This window comes from Epinephelus lanceolatus, chromosome 19 (genome assembly GCF_041903045.1).
Source record: "Epinephelus lanceolatus isolate andai-2023 chromosome 19, ASM4190304v1, whole genome shotgun sequence".
Classification (NCBI taxonomy): Eukaryota; Metazoa; Chordata; class Actinopteri; order Perciformes; family Serranidae; genus Epinephelus; species Epinephelus lanceolatus.
Window position 1 is genome coordinate 26,407,565 of NC_135752.1, and position 16,669 is coordinate 26,424,233.

At 42.8% G+C, this 16,669-nt stretch overlaps 1 protein-coding gene across 5 annotated transcripts in view; it reads right to left on the reverse strand.

Moving 5' to 3' along the window:
• Positions 1-16,669, reverse strand: part of palm2akap2 (PALM2 and AKAP2 fusion) — a 136,731-nt gene that overhangs the window by 42,889 nt on the left and 77,173 nt on the right. For 4 of the 5 annotated variants that reach the window (XM_033647263.2, XM_033647265.2, XM_033647264.2 and 1 more), the window contains 4 exons: positions 15,460-15,481; positions 14,584-14,709; positions 11,289-12,116; positions 935-1,020 (listed from right to left, as the gene is read on the reverse strand). In XM_033647263.2, coding sequence (XP_033503154.2) covers positions 935-1,020; positions 11,289-12,116; positions 14,584-14,709; positions 15,460-15,481 — 1,062 coding nt within the window. The remainder of the gene's footprint in view (positions 1-934; positions 1,021-11,288; positions 12,117-14,583; positions 14,710-15,459; positions 15,482-16,669) is intronic. The other variant, XM_078162042.1, reaches the window with a different exon arrangement.

Here is a 16,669-nt window from a genome sequence, read left to right on the forward strand (position 1 = left end):
TGTTATAAATATACAATGTGTACATGTAAAGATATTGTAGAAACAGTGTGGCGAGATATCTCAGCACACTGCAGAACAGATATGCACCTGTAGAGAGGAAACAATGTGGCTGAGAGGCATCCCAAACATGCACCCCCAGCAGATGTCTAGTTCAGCACAAACAGCACGCGCAGTACACTGTATCATTTTCAACTTCTACTTGTGTTAGATGCATTTTGTTGCACTTGAGTTTTAATTTTTGGTGATGCTGTCTTACACTTGGAGCATGACGTTCTTGACGTCTGATGTCTTTTGTTGTATTTGTCCGACAGTCGTCACAGAGAAAGTTAATTTCTAAAAAGTTGACAAACAAAACTGACTATGGTAGAGGTCATGTGTGATTTTGGGATTCAGTTACTTGACATGCCAGCTTTCCATCAATCTGCCTTGCCTACTGCATAGTCTTAAATTAGCAGCCTTAAATTTCTCTCAATGTACCATAACAAGAACCTGCATGGTACAGATGTTTCCAGTTGAGCAGAACACACAGTCCTAACTTGTCCGCATTCTCTCAGCTCTGTGGTTGTCTTGTTCTTCACATCTTGTTTTTTCTCCTTTTGAGGTATAAGAAAATTGAACTCACACACACACGCACACACACATAACACACACACCATTTCAGTGAATGGCAGTCCAAGGCTGGATGATGGAAATTGTCGCTCAGAGGCCTGTAATTCTCTGTAAAGGGTGAACAAATAGTCCCCTCTCTGTAACTGCACCATGAAAGGTTTCCTGCGACCTGGTGTTCTCGCTTCATGTCAAGTTCTCTGACAAAAAGTGTTGGTACATTATGTGTAGAATATCTGTAGATATTCACCCTGCACCTCGCTCTAACTTTACATAATCGCACCTTTAGATATACATAAAAACACACACATGCATACAGACTGCTCACCATGGCGGTGTGAGGTTGTCTGGTCGGAATGGGAGCTTGATACCCATTTTCTGTTGTCACGGTAACCTCTGATGGTGTGCCATAGCCTGTGATGAAACAAAAATTGAGTTATTGTTACCACTTACATCATCATCTTTCATTTTATTTGCACCTGTGTGTGACCTTTTGTGTCATGCAACATGCATCTGATCTCGAAATGTAATAATAATAGTGATTTGCTTTTGTGGTGGATTATAAATCAGTGAACTGCTGACATCTGGTCAGTTATCATGACTGTGAGAATTATTTTTAATGCAACCACAGCAACTGCATGACAGGGATGATAAATCCAAGGCATTTCCTGCACTCTTTGGCTGAAATATTATCTTGATTCAGGTCTTTGCTGCCTCGGTGACCCAGTTCCACCCCGAGGAGTCAAGTTCATCCAATTTCATCTTATCATCCTCAACCTCCTGACACCCAAACTCACTGCAGCTGAAGTAACACTGCTGTCAGAGCAGGAAATATTAACACGGATCTGTTGAAAGCAGACTCACACTACTACTAGTACTACCACTACTGCTATTGCTACTACTACTACTACTACTGCTACTGCTACCACTACAGCTGACAGCCAGCTGATTGGATCATTTTTTCTTATTTTCTTATCAGTCACACATCAATCACAGCCCATTCCCACACATTTAAACATGGCTTCCCACTCACTGATCCCTGCTACACCAATGCTGCCACAGACCATTGCCACTGCTGGAAGTGCATTTAATGAAAATAATACTGTACTTAAATTACTGTATTTTAAGGTATGTGCAAATTGAATCGGTATTATCATTTTATGCTACTTAATACTGCAACTCTACTTCATTTCAGAGGCAAATACTGTAATTTTTCCTCCATTCAGTTGATAAAATGTAGATGAAACTACCCAACTTTAACACTGAATAATAATAATCCAGTAATTATACTGCAGTATTCATAAAATAAGACTCTGAAACGGGACATTCTGCATAATGATACTCCTTCTTTATAATGTCATTGAAGATTCTCAGTCATCCAGGTCATGGTAATCTTAAGTGCTATGTTGTTGGCCAATAGACTTGCTTGAGTTTCTTGAAGACATTTCACGTCTCATCCAAGAGGCTTTGTCAGTTCTAACCGGATCCCTCCCCAGACGACTTAACACCTGCATTCTTAACTGGACCCATCTTACCGTAACAACACAAGATGGCCGGGTGGGTCAACGACTCACGTGACCTCAGGCGAAACGTCTTTAAGAAACTCAAGCAAGTCCAGTTGCCTACGGTATAGCACTTATGATCCTTCTTATAATACCCATTTTTAAGTAGTATATTTACGTGTTATTGCTTCTTCTAAAGGATCCGAATAGTTCTTCCACCATTGGTAGTTGGAATAGTAGCGACAATGGTATGGGCAATGGTATTAGTAATAGCAGTAGTGAGTGTATTAGTAGTATCAGCAGTGGTAGTAGTACATTACACTTACTCCCATGCAGCAGGGAAATGAGACACAGTATATGTTGTAATTCAAGACCACTTTACGTATAATGATTCGGCTGAGTTGCATCTTTATTTGCTACCCCAAAAAAGACATCTATATTTTTTGCATTGAATTTGATGTCCTATCGTACGTTTGTAAAGTCATGTGGAACCACAAATCCTGTGCAATGTCACACATCACAGTTCATTCAGTGCTGGTGAGATACTGCATATGTGGCCTCGAGCAAATCACAATGCTGTGATGCATGCTTACAGTAATACATATTTCCACCTGCAGCTGACACGTCTCTTATCATCCCGTAATAATTTTCTGCTGTCATCGTTACTTGTTAAAGCCACCGGGCTGTCATTGTCTTAAGATAAATCAGTTAGCGCTCATTATCACGGAAAACACACCCATACTCTGTGCGGGAAGAGAGTGTGTGCATGTGTCAGCCCTGTGTCCAGATGCTGGTTGTCATGACATCTGTAATGTATAATCATTTATCACCTTGTGTTATGTCCTCCGGGGAAGAGTGTGAGTCATGTTTGTGTTGCTGCTCTCTCAAGATCATGTGTGTTTTAGATGAAAATAACAACACCCTGTCCGTCATCTGAGATAGACGCACTTTATCAGAGGGCAGTGACACTGTATGAATCTCTGTCTACTTATCCATGGTTTCAGAAGATGTTTATGTTCATGACGTATTGTATGTACTCTATTTATCACATGTGAATGTGTTCCTGAAATGTCCTTGAGCAGGACTGTGAACGCCTCTGTGTTCATGCAGTGTGCCTTTGAATAAATCTTTGTGTGGTGTGTTTTTCTTGACTTCACTCATCTTAATTGTCCTCTCGGCTCATTGCTGTGCAGTTATCAGTGTGGTATCAGTAAAGTTAGCATGCAGTGAGGTCATTTCTTGCAGTACCTACTATTGATACCAGGGGGGGCCTCAGGGCTCCTGCAGAACTGGGGTATGGGGGTATCTAGATTGATCCAGTTATCTATAATCCCAGCTACTTACTCACCCATGTTCCTACTTTCTGTCCTTCAGCACCAGCTAGCTCCCTATTCCTCTCCAATCTATCATCTAAAATATTTACAGTCCTTATGCTCCTTCCTACTCCATATTTTCTGCAGTGTGTAAACTCATAAGATGCCACAGACACAGTATGAGTCCCTACAGGAATGTTGCAGTAATATTAGAGCGATTTCTCATAAGCAGTTGCTAGTCATACTGAAAGGGAGAGATTATATTAAAACTTTGAACTGCGTTTGCTTGTACACCCATCCCTTTTTCTGTTTTTAATATTCATAGTAAGAACAGACTGATGACATGTTGCAGTTTAGCTGCTTTTAGAGTACATTTTCAGGCTTTAATCTAATTTCCAGAGCAGTAAGTGTTTGGCACAGAGCCTGGCACAAAAACACCTCAGTGCTGTTTCCCATTAGGCCACATTATCACATTAAAGCTACTTTTATGAAAATGACTTCTTGTCATTTAAATGAAACTGTCACTACATTCACACTGTAGTGCGTGAGACAGTCTGTGAAATAAATAATATTCTTCCTCCTCTTAGTGCTTCTAATGGCATTTGCTAGATCTGCCACAGCCAATCAGACGAGGAGTCTCTAGCTTTCATAAAAAAATAACTTTTGTCATATTTGCTGTCACTATATTCACACAGCACTAAATGAGCACTACTAACCTGTGAAAAAAAATCATATTCCTCTGCCTATTCTATTTACTTGTAGTGCTTCTAATGGCCTTGCTGCGTGTGTATGAAAACAACCAATCAGAGCCGAGGAGTCTCTAATGCAGCTGTCAATCAATGCTTGTGAACTGCAGTCAACCTGTCAAACTAGGCAGCACTGAACAAATATGAATCAAGATTCTGTTACTGCATTGCCTATATCTGGCCTCAGATGTTTGCAGAAACATATTTTAGTGTACTGTTTAGCTGTAAAATGAGAAAGTTGCTCGAGCTGGGAGGGCGGTGCTTGGTATTTTGCTCCTCAACTCCTCCGCTGTGTTTGGCTGTTTTCTCTTTTCTTGTAAATGCCATTAGAAGCACTAAGAGTTTCTGTTAAATATATCAACTACATCTTTAATCTAAATTCATGACTTTAAATTTAAACCCAGTCTCACTCAGTAGTCGTTGAAACCAGGTGCTTGTGCAGTGACTTGCAACGTAAGACACTGATGAAAAAAGTCATTCTTTAATGTCGGCATAACAACCGGCCGGTTGCTGTTATAGTTTAACGGTGCTCGGCAGTGTCAGGGGGAAACACGGTGGGACAAGAACCAAAGTTAAGGCTGTGAAAATCTAAGCAGAATGGGTGGGTCCAACAAATACAGACTTTGACCCAGGTGAGCGATGTTTGCGTCCTGTAAGATTATAAAGCCTAAACCCAACCATGTGCTTTTGTTGCCTAAACCTAACCACATGCATTAGCTGTCAATTAGCATTGTTGTACCAATGTAGTGCCTTTATTTTGAAAACGGAAGAATATTTTGAAAGAAGACAATGCATGTAACAGGCAGAACTTGACACGGCGTCCCAGAACGTCAACAACCAACACACCCAGGGCACCTTTCACGTTGTATCTGGACACGGAAAGTCCATGACCAAACGTCGACATGTGACGAGGTCGGAGTGAGAATGTGTTGCAAATTTACCGCATTCCAGTAACGTTTATTCATATTTAGCTGGTTTTCAAGCATTTATTGCATCATGTGCTATTTGAATCAAGTAAACATTATGAAACTGTCAAAATATTCTGAGGTACTCAGAATAAAGACGGTCACAGTAAATCAAAGCAGTAATTAAATAATTTACAACTCACTATATCTGTGGCTTTAGTCTTGCTCTGGTTTGTTTGTTTGCATGACTGGTTTTAAATAAATGACACTAAATAGTTGTATTTATTATAATGGGTAAAACAGAACATACTGTAAAGCAGAAAGTTACACTGGGAGTTGAGTTTGTGGTTAAACATTGGAAAGCAGTGACTGCTGTCCGTACCTTACCTGTATTTGTTTTGTCTTATGTGACAAAATATCCCCTAAATTTAAGTGTAAAGAATGTGTGTGCTTGTTAGTGGCAGTGGGTATTATCACAGATAGGGGTGCAGTGAGGAGAGCTCGTGATCTCTTTTGTCAGCAGCCAATGAAAAGTGAATGTTAGAGACAGATGGAAAGAACAACAAGCAAGAGACGGCAGGAGGGCACTGGAGAAACTCAGCTTTATTGACCAAAGATAGAGAGAGGATACAGACATCAGAGAGATAGAGAGAGCGAGAGAGAGAGAGAGAGAGAGAGAGAGAGAGAATGTGACAGAGTGAGTTGTCATACCCACAGAGAGAGAGAGAGAAAGAGAAAGAGAGAAGTGTGAACAATAGAAAATGGCTCCTTTTTGTTTTTAACAGTCCATACAACCATGAGGGCAGGCAGACAAGAAAAAGAGAGACCCCTACAGAGTCAGAGGAGTACTGCAGGCGTGGCAGTGGGGCTGGTAAACTCAACAAGTCTGGCGTTCACGTACAGCTCCTTGCATTACATCAAAAACACACACACACAAACCCACACAGGCTAACTGGATTGGTCAGGCTCCATTAACTTGAACTCAGAATTTCTTTATATTTTTAATGCGTTGTGAGATTGGATTTCCTTTTGTAGATTCTTTGCTCTGTTGCACGCCGTTACACCTCGGGGGAAACTAACACTACACTTTTTGAGGATGCACTTCTCTGCGTATCCTACTCAAAAAACAAGCAGGCATGCAATGAATAGTTCTGGCCAATCTGGGACACCAAAAAGGACGTTACTAATTGTTCCCAGCCTGCACAAGCCTTGCTGTCTGCAAATGATGAGGGGAAAGAAATGTGACAAACTGCTCAGATGGATCATCTTCTTTTTCCCATCAGATCCAAGAGAATAAACAAGGATGTGGTGAAAAGGATAATGTGAAATTGCTTGCATTTTTTTCCAGTGAAATTGTTATTTTGCAGATGAATTTTAATCATTACCAGCTTTGATTGAGGGAAAAATGTAATTACCTGCCTCAAGCAAATCTAGTCAAGTAGATTTTTATGTTTAATTTAAAGGTATACTATGCAGGATTGCCGGTTACTGTTTGTAAAGTAAAAGCTAACCTCCGATTTACTCTTGTTTGGTGTTTTGCCTTGCTATATTGGCATTTTTTTCGGCACTGTATCTCTTGGGCACCTGCTGCTTATGGTCTTGCACCTGGTTGCTACCTTTTAATAAAGCCCCAACCTCACCTGAGCACTGGGGGACATGCCCATGAACTTCCCAAACATGTTAAACAAAAGGAAAATAAGGAAATGCCAATAGGGGTCAGAGTCTTTTAGGACAATCCTGCATAGTACATCTTTAAATGAATGGAAATCAATGGCTGCCTAAAGGGATCAACGTACAAACGTGTGATATGCTTTGGAAAAATGTCAGCACTAATGTAACTTGAATGGTTTGTTAATAGGCTACCATGCATATCCAATGGTATGGTTATTGAAGATGCTGCCTCTGCACAATTTAAGGTCCTCAGATGCCTCCGAGACCAACTGTGACACGTCTGGGAAAGGTAGCAGCCGCCAAGAGTTCAGACAAGGTTGTGGTGGTGGTGGTGGTGGTGGTCAGAAGACGGGGGGGAGGGAAAGTCATGTGGGGTTAATTGTGAGATTACACACAGCAAAGCAGTGAAGTTAGAGGATGAAAATATACAAAGCTTGCGCTTGTGCACTCATACAGTCGTCATATGGCATCGTAGGACATCAGAACAATGTCTAGTACCCATAATAATCAGAATTATCTCTAGATCTCTATATAGATGTGGAAAATAAAATCATCACTAAATAGAATATAGAGCGTATTTACATTCTTTATCTACACAGGAAACTAGACCCCGGCGGGCCCGGTGGTGGCCGATCACACAGCCAGCTGGACTGACTGACAGCAGCAGTGGCCAATCACGCTGAAGCATGTATGCTTGAAGGGCGGCGTACAGTTCTACAGTGACAGGACAGTTGAGAGATGGGATAGGGTAGCTGTGCACAGAACCATTACAGGAGATTTACCCAGAGATGTTTCAATGCTGGAAATGTGCTGTTTGTTGCCAAAGATATTTTGTTTCTGTCTTTCATTTGTTTTATGACTATTGCCAGAGTTAGTACACAGTGCATAGAAAGATGTTATGTTCTTCACTTTAGTCAAACATATGCCTGAACAGAGAGAAAGAAAAAGTGCTGCACTCTGGAAAAAGGTCGTCAAGGCTCTTCAGGTTAGGTTAGTGATGCGTTCACTGTCACTTTTCTTTCATGATGTGAAAAAAAACATTTTCATGTGAATAAATTAGGGCTGAAATTATTGATTTTTTTCATTACGATTAATCAGTCAATTATTTTCTCAATTAATTGATCAGTTGTTTGGTCTATAAAATGCCCAAAAAATGTAGGAAAATGTCGATCAGAGTTTCCTAGAGCCCTCAAATGTCTTGTTTTGTTCTCAACTCAAAGATATTCAGTTTGCTGTCAGAGCAGCCCAATTGCCAGAAGAAAATGTTGGCATTGTATGTTTAGCAACCCACAAATACATTATATTTGCACATTTCATATGTATCATATCAACGTTTCTAAAGGGACGTAGCATATGAGCTGACTTTGTCATCAGGTGGCGGAGGAGATGGTGGACTATTACATCAATGTGAGATGCCTGTCAAGCTGTGGGCCACTGTTCGAGACCAACAAACAACAAAACCGGTTGTTTTTTTGGCGAGTTATTGCTGTTTTTCCTGTGGCACTTAAGCTGCCAAATATAGGTGTTTCTTAGCAACCTGTGGCCCTTTTTCCAGCTGCGTTTCGGCCCCCAAATATGGGTGCTTTTAAAGCGACTTGTTGCTGTTTTTCCAGAGGGGATTGTGGTCCCAAAAATTAAGCATAGCATTAGTTCAGGCAGGACACGATGTCAAGCTCAGCTCACATCCCAGCTACATCAGCTGATCTCAAACAGCCCAATCAACTGATGGAGCAGCTGATTGATGGAAGGGAGTCAGCTAATAGATCACAATTCCTTTCTATGTAGCCAACTGGTGAATCTCATTCAGGGTGCCCTATTTAAACTGCTCTGGCCTGCCTACTGTTGCTGCTTCCTCTGCAAGCTGCTTTGCAACCACCAGCTCCTGCTTTTCATGTTGTATCTGACTTATCAATGCCATTTCTGTTTGTCATTGATGCTGCTCTGTTCTGTTCCCAGGGGGTCTTTGCTGCTGCTCTCCCTGCCTTAGGCTTTCCATGTAGGCGCATGGAAGGGCAGGGAGGTTTGCTCTGTCTGCCTCAGGCTTTCCTCATTTGCACGTGGAAGGGCAGAGAGGCGTGCTATCTCTCTGCCTTAAGGCTTTCAACGTAGGCATGCAGAAGGGTGGAAAGGTGTGCTCTCTTTGCCTTAAGCTTTCTGCGTAGGCCCGAGGAAAGGCAGAGAGGCCCCAGAACAGAGCCATGCCGCCAACTATAATGCTAAAAATGAAATTAAAGTTTTCTTTGACCAAAGTGTTCCTGACTGAACTGGGAATTTCAAGCCAAAACATGATTTGTTCCTAACCATAACAAAGTGTTTTTTGTGTTAAACCTAACACAAATTGACCACAGCGTTGTTGAAATGTAACGTTCAACATAAATGCTACTTAACAATGTGCAAATGTAATGTAACCTTGGTTTGCAGAAATGTACAATGTCATCTGGTGATCAGGTTGCAAAGAAAACAGAAAATACTGCTGGAATCAGCAATTGCTGGAATCAGAGAATTTGACTTTTTTTAATCTAAAAAATTGTTCACACCAATTAATCAACCATCAAATTAGTTGGTGATTGATTTAATAGTTCACAACTAATCCATTATTTGACATGATGGCAACTTGATACACACCTGAGCCACACAAACAACACCACACTGTGTTATCTGGATCTGAAGAGCCTCTCTAACCTCTTTGTAAATGTGTGGACGTCTTCTCCAATCACATACGTGGCCCATATACCTTTATTGATCTCACTCTGACAACAGGTATTTCTCTGTAGCGTACAACAGCAAAGTGTAGTCGCCAACTCTCCAAAAATCAATTCACCGGTTGCCTATTGAGCGCTATCCATCCTCTCTAATCCATGTAACATCAAAGACACTTCAAATGAAGCAAAAAATCTTTCCAGAGCATCCATTATCATTCGACAGAATGAGGATGATTACTGCTTTTGAGGGCTTTTTCTGAAAACCAGCCACGTCAATGACCTACAGTGTAATATATACGATGTTATAATGACACCCAGGCCACATTATTTGCAGCACCCTTGTAAACGAGGGCCTGGTTGGTGACTACTGCATGAGCTGGCAGTGTTTTCAGTCTCTTTGAATCGTAAAGAGTATAATGGATCTCTGGTGGCCTTCTGCAGCGATGAAGTGAATTTAATGGACAAAAAAGATGAACATAGATTGCACATAATCTTTCTGTAAAAGCTCTGTTGAGCACAGCTGTCATAATTTAGTGATAGTGCTTTTTTAATGTTTGTTATTTAAAAATTTGTGCCCTGCTGTGAGTGGTAGAAACCCATGTTTGATTTCATGGGTGGAAATACATGTTCTTTTGCTGCCAGAGTGTAAGCCTACTAAGCTGCCGTTAGCTTCCTGTGCTCTATAGACACACTGGAAAAGTTGGCTGTATAGATCCTACTGGCTGCCAGAAGGTGTTCCACTGCATCGTATCGGCTGCTGAGTTAGGAAGTATTAGAATAGGAGGAAATGGCCTCAGCAGTGGAATAGCTGGAGTTAATGGACAGGACGACAGAGAGAAAGAAAATGATGAGAAAAGAGAGAGTCCTGTTTTTACTAACTATAGTGTCAAAAACCTCAAGTTTCCCACGGAAACAGGCGTCCCAACAATTCAATGGCCTTTTTAAGTTTCAAAACAAAAGGAGAAAAAAAAAAACTTTAAATAACAACGGCAAACTGAAATAAAAGCCTAAAAGAAACTTCTAATTTCTCTATTTTATTTTTTTTTTTGCTAGGACTATCAATGTGGAAGAATGAAGAGGCACATAAAGAAACCAAGGCAACAAGTACGCTCCTCTCCATCCTGAGAGTCAGAGAGAGTCGGTACAAGGAAGGTGGAGGGGGTGGTTTGTTTGAGTTTGTTCGGTTGTTTATGTGTGTCCGTGTATTTTTGGAGACAACAGGAGAGAATCTGTCGAGAGGAAAGGGCGTGGGAGGTGACTGGATAGAGATATTTAAAAAACTACTGAGACTGCGTCCGTCTTTTTCAATGTTTTATAGACTGTCTTGTTAAAAGCGATGTTCTGGCTGATTGTCCAGGCAGCATGGCGTCGTGACTGATTGTCCGTGAAGTCTTACCGACCACTGAGAGTAGTTTTATATTACCTGGTTGAAGCTGTTTGCCACAACAACAACAACAATTTCACCATCTGTTTTTATCATTAATATAGCAGCGTGACAACAGCTTAATTTTGTGAAATAGAGCCTACTGCGTTGTCTGAGGAGACTGCAGGTGTGAAGGCCGGGCCTCCATGTTGACAGAGAGGGTAACAAAAGAGCAGGGATGTAGAGGTAAAAACGTAACTGAGTAAAAAGTCAAAGGTCAGACAAGAGCATGTGTGCGTGCATGTGTGTGCCAGCCGATCAGAGTCCAGAGGAGGAGGAGGAAGTCAGGGCTTCTGTTAGTAACCATCCAGAGACAGAGGAGAAGAGAGGGGTGTTGTGGGTAATAATAAAAGGGTGGAAGAGGGAGAAGATTCAGTCACATGAGGATGCAGCACTCGCAGCATTTCCTCTTGTCTGTACCTGTGGGGGGGGTGAGGCCGGGCGGGGGGGCCGTGTTGGCTTCAGGGTTAGCGGGGGGTGAGGAGGCGCTGTCGGGCTCGCGGCCGTCGGATGACAGTTCCGTGCTGACGGCCTCAGACGTGGCCGGCCGCCCTGACACGAGGTCAGCCGCCGTGCCGTCGATGATGGATAGGTCGGTGACCGTTTTCTCCCTCAGCGATTTCTCGTCATCTTCGTCGATGAGGACCACCTCGGCCTTCACAGCGCCGTCAAAGCCTAGCAGCCGCCTGCTCTCGCTTGTGTCCTCAACGTCCTGGTAGCCGAGGAACACCATGGTGACTGGGTGCTCTGCGGTTGCTTGGGGTGTGTTGGTGAGCTCGCCGCCCGGGTGAGCTGAGGAGCCAGGTTGGGTTGTAATGGGAGCAGAGGGGGGCATCATGCCAAGCCGGGTCTCCCTCTGGAGGACGACCTGTGCTGGTGGGCTCGAAGGAATGGATGGCGGGGCGCAGGAGGGTGGTGACAGATCGTCAACATCTAATGGTGAAACATAAGCCTGCGGGGCAGCTTGGGTCACCGTCACCTGACCCCTGCTGCCATCTACTCCGTGTACAGCAGGTCTGGCAGCACGCTGGATCAGCTGGTCCACCTGCGCCGAGCTCCAACCGTTCTCCATGGTGGTGGTGGACACGCCCCCAGAGGAACTGACCTCATAGACCACTTTCCTGCCGTCGTCGTAGACTTTGACGCCACGCGATGCCGCGTCCAGCGGGCTCACACGGTTGGCTGACAGGACGCGCTGCTCGCCGGTCTGTGGGTCATGCTGCACGTTGATCTCCATGGCAAACATTGCTGTTAGAAGGGGAGGGAGGGAGGGGTGGAGGAGTGAATGGGTGGGGAGGAGAAACAGGGAAAGTGGGAGGGGTTGAGGCAGAAGGGAGTGGGGTTTGAAGGAGCACAAGTGAAGGGGTGGGGAGGAACCAGTGGAGGAGGTTGGGGGGGGGGGGGGGGAGGAAAAAGTGGAGGGAGTGAAGCATGAGGACGGGGACACAGTGTTCTCTGAGAAATCTGCAGCATAACTTTCTTATTCAAAGTGCTGTATATGAAGTTAGTAAACACAAAATGTTACCTTAACTTTGTCCTTTAGGGATGCAAACCACAGATGCAGGTGAGTGAACAAGAAGAAACACACAACTTTCCCTTACTGTGTCTAATCTAAGTGACGACATGTGTACTGTAGATATCTAGTAGACTACAGGTATTTGATAGTGTGATATGAGGCTACTTATTGTTTTAGATTTTGGTTATAAAGCCCCATTTCCACCGAGCAGTACGGTACAGTTCAGTTCAGTTTAGTGCCTTTTTATCGCCACTGTGAAAAGTTGTGGATGGTACCAATGGAACCATTCCGTACCGTCCCCATTTTTGGTCCCCCCTCTGTTGGGGTACCTAGCACACAGATCTGGTACTAAAAGGTGGAGCTGTGAACACTGCAGTCTGTTGATTGGTCAATAGAGGACGGTCACTCTGCTCAGGGCTGAGTTGTGGCTGGTTTTGAGGCTCATTCTCCACTGTTCATACTGTGGAGAGTTTCATTAGTAGACTGTAACTATAAAATGAAAGGATGTTTTGCTGCCTCTCGCAGCAGCTGGAGTCGGAGAAAATAATAACGTAATTCAGTGGGCCGACTGCCGGCGACTTTTAAGGTGGAACGTTACTTGTAATGTTACTCAATGCATGAGCTGACGACGAGAATCCATCAACACACCTTAAATTTTACTGTGACCATTACTCTTCATATGACATATACTTTTAGTAATGAGTGGGTCTTCAAGCTTTCAATAATATCTATTAATTTCAACTGGCTAATTTTAATATCCCATGGAGAGAGACTCTCACTGCAGCCTGTTTTATTTTGTTCTGAAAATGATGCCGTACAACCTCGTTCTCACCAGGGACCGGAGCAAGTGGAAGGGACTTGTTGCCCGATGTTCCAATAGGAGCGGGAGAAACTAAGTCTAAGTAAGTCAGCCTCGTTCTGTGTTGGCTAAACAAGGTGAAATACAGTGAGTGCTGGACGGAGCAGTGAGTGACAACAACCACATTTAAGGGTACTGTTTGAAGTGGAAACACTAGGGTCTAGGTACCATGTCTGAAGGGTTACTTTTGGTTCCAAAGGTACCATACCGAAAGTGTTTGGTGGAAAAGGGGCTTTAGTCATTACATGCACATTACTGAAGATTATTTATCAGAAAACTCAGTGTATAAATACTAGCACTGAAAGTTAAACCTATAATATAGCTGCAATATCAATATTGAGGTATTTGCTTAAAAATTTTGATATTTGATTTTCTCTAAATTGCCCAACATGATTTAGTCCTCACACTCTCACTCCCTGCAGTGATTATAAAAACATTTCCTTCTGCAGTAGAGTATATTTTCAGTTAACTATGCAGAGTAAATAATAATATTTTCTAATTTGTCTTCTTATTATTATAAGTATTAGTATTATTAGTATTGTTGTTATTTTACTTGAGGTTTAATTCTTTTGCTATACTTTTCCAACTGCAGATAAGTCATAAGCACATCATGTTGCCCAAAAAGCTGAGCTTTTATTTTGTAGAGCTGTTCCCTACTGCAAAGTCAGCAGCTCTAAATACAGTGAAACAAACATGTAAGGTAATGAACTTAGCAGATTTCCATTTACTATCAAAATATTTAGCTTTTCCTTGGACTAGAAAGTCTATTGTTATTCCTAAGAGTAAAAGCCAATACAAATATCAAGGGTAAAATTAATCTTTAATTCATTACTACCAACTAGTACCCATAAAATTAGTGATAAGCCTACAGCTAAAAAATATAGTAATACTATTGTGGAGACTTAAAGTAATGTAAATGAATTAAGTGAATTCTACAGTCTGAGCTGTGGTCTTAGTTATAAGACAAAACTTTTAACTATCATGAATTTGGAGACACATTCTCTAAAGTCAAGTTCAAATGTGTATCTGATGTCCTTTTGCTTTCAGTACATAGTACATGGATACACACTGATTAAGTGTGTGTCACTGTGGGTTTATGGCTCTGTTCGCCGCCTGTTTTTTTTTTCGGCACCCACCAGTGTGTAAGTGTTAAAGTCCACCTGAGATCTGACTCAGTTTGTGCAAACGTGTGCCTATCTGTGCCTGTCCGCCATCTATGTGCGCACCAGTTGGTCCTGGTTATAATCCAACTTGGCTGCAGCCCAAAATCTTCCTGTCGTCCCTCCCTCCCTCTCTCTCCTCACCCCTCCCTCCCCCCTCCTCTCCCCCCCCTGTCTTACCAGGTCTTGGTATGGCGTGCTCTCCGGAGGCAGGTGGGCCGGTCCTGGGCTGCGTGGCCAGGACGAGGTGGTCGGCGTCGGGGTCCGTGCAGTCCGAGAGAGGGGCGGACATGCAGCCGGTGGCATCTAGTGAGCAGGAGCACAGGGGGGGAAATGACACATGGTCGGGGGGACGTTAGAGGCCGTGAGGGAGAGCCGCAAACACACACGTACACACTCACGCACCGAGCTCATGCTGATACACACACACATGCATGCTGGGTACACACACACCCCAGGGATGTGTAACCACACCCCTGAGTGACCCTGCCCGCCCCTCCTCCACACACACAAACACACACACACCATCTAACTCTCCTCATCTCTGTTTCTGTGTCCACGGCAACTCTAGCACCCCTGAGGTCCAGTGCTTATGCAGCAGAAGCGTGTGTGTGTGTTTGTGTGTGTGTGAGTGTGATTGCAGGAACAAAGCTTTAGGGGCTTACGGGGCTTGTTGGTGAATAGGGGGGATAAAGCCAGCGACTGCAGGCTGCAGAGTCATGGCCTTGTGTGTGTGTGAGCTTCAATAGCCTCGCTGAGCCGGGTTCTATGTGTGTGTGTACGTGCACATGTTTGGCACATGTGTGTGTTTGTGTGCAGGTATGTATATGTCTACGTGTGTGTCCGTGGGTATGGATGATTGTGTGTTTCGGGGGGTGCTCTGGCCTGCATCCCTCCTGCCTCAGCGAGACTATTATTCCCACACACACACACACACACACACACACACACATACATACACAGAAACAGAAAAAGAGGGACCCCACTGCTAGGAAACAACAATAACTCAGGGAGGACACCATGTGTATCTGTGAATTTTTAGTGTGTGTGTCATACCTCCATCTTGGGTCATCAGGCTCTGAAAGACAAACAGAAGAAAATCAATATGAGCTATGACAGTGTGTTTTATTTCCAATAAAAACTATTATCATAAGCAGAATATGGAATATATTTAAAGAAATACTTCACCCCCCAAATGCCCTTTTGTGTATCCATTATTCACCCTGTGTGACTTTGACTTCTCGAAGAAAAGCTGCATTCCTCCAGTGAACGAAGAATCCAAAAACAGAGCAAATTCTTGATAAATTGAGGTCATAGGCATCCGAATTTGACAACAGCAAAACTATATCAAAACGTTTACAAACTCTAACACAACTCATGCAGTATAATCCAAGTCTCATTTATCCTGTCGTATGCTCAGTACTTCCTAAACAGACAGTCCTTTCCGACAAGGAACTGAATGGAAGGTGAATTTTAAATCTACGCCGTCTTCAAAGCCAGACTCCACTGACAAAATCAGCAATTTCACATCACTGAACACAGGAGCTGCTACCACTGCCTCAATCAGTTAGTTTATTTGCGTTATTGTGTGACTTTCATGTTTAGAAGGGTTAGTTCAGATTCACCAATGTCACAAAATAACACAAACAAACTACCGATCAAGGCAGCGGTAGACCAGCAGCAGCCATATTTAGTAATGTAAAATTGGTAGTTTTGTCAATGGAGTCTGGCTTTGAAAAGAGTGTAGATAAGTTTCACTTTCAGTACAGTTCCCTGTCAGAAAGGGCCGTTTGGGAAGTACTGAGCATATAACTGGATAAATGGGAGTTGTGTGAGAGATTGTAAACAGATGTTTTGATTTAGTTTTGTTGTTGTCAAACGTGGTTGCTGATTATTCATTAAGAATTTTCTTAGTTTTTGGATTCTTCGTTCACTGTGGAGGCAGGCGAGAAAAACATTTTCTTCATGAATTCAACGTAAAACTGAGTGAGTAACTGATATACAAATGGTCGTTTGGAGGCTGTACATTTCTTATATTGATAATGAACAATAACTGGCTGTGTTTGAAAAGCAAATTTCAATGATAAGACTTCTTCGGTGCGGACCACTTCCACATTCAGCATGTGCAGCAACATGACTGCCAAGTGCATTTTTAATCACTGCTTTACAATGCAATTAAACATTAACTGCTCTGTTTTGTAATCGCAAAGTAATTCCTCCCATTTATATTTAGCACACTTGTGTTTTTAATCAGAAGTAAAGTCTA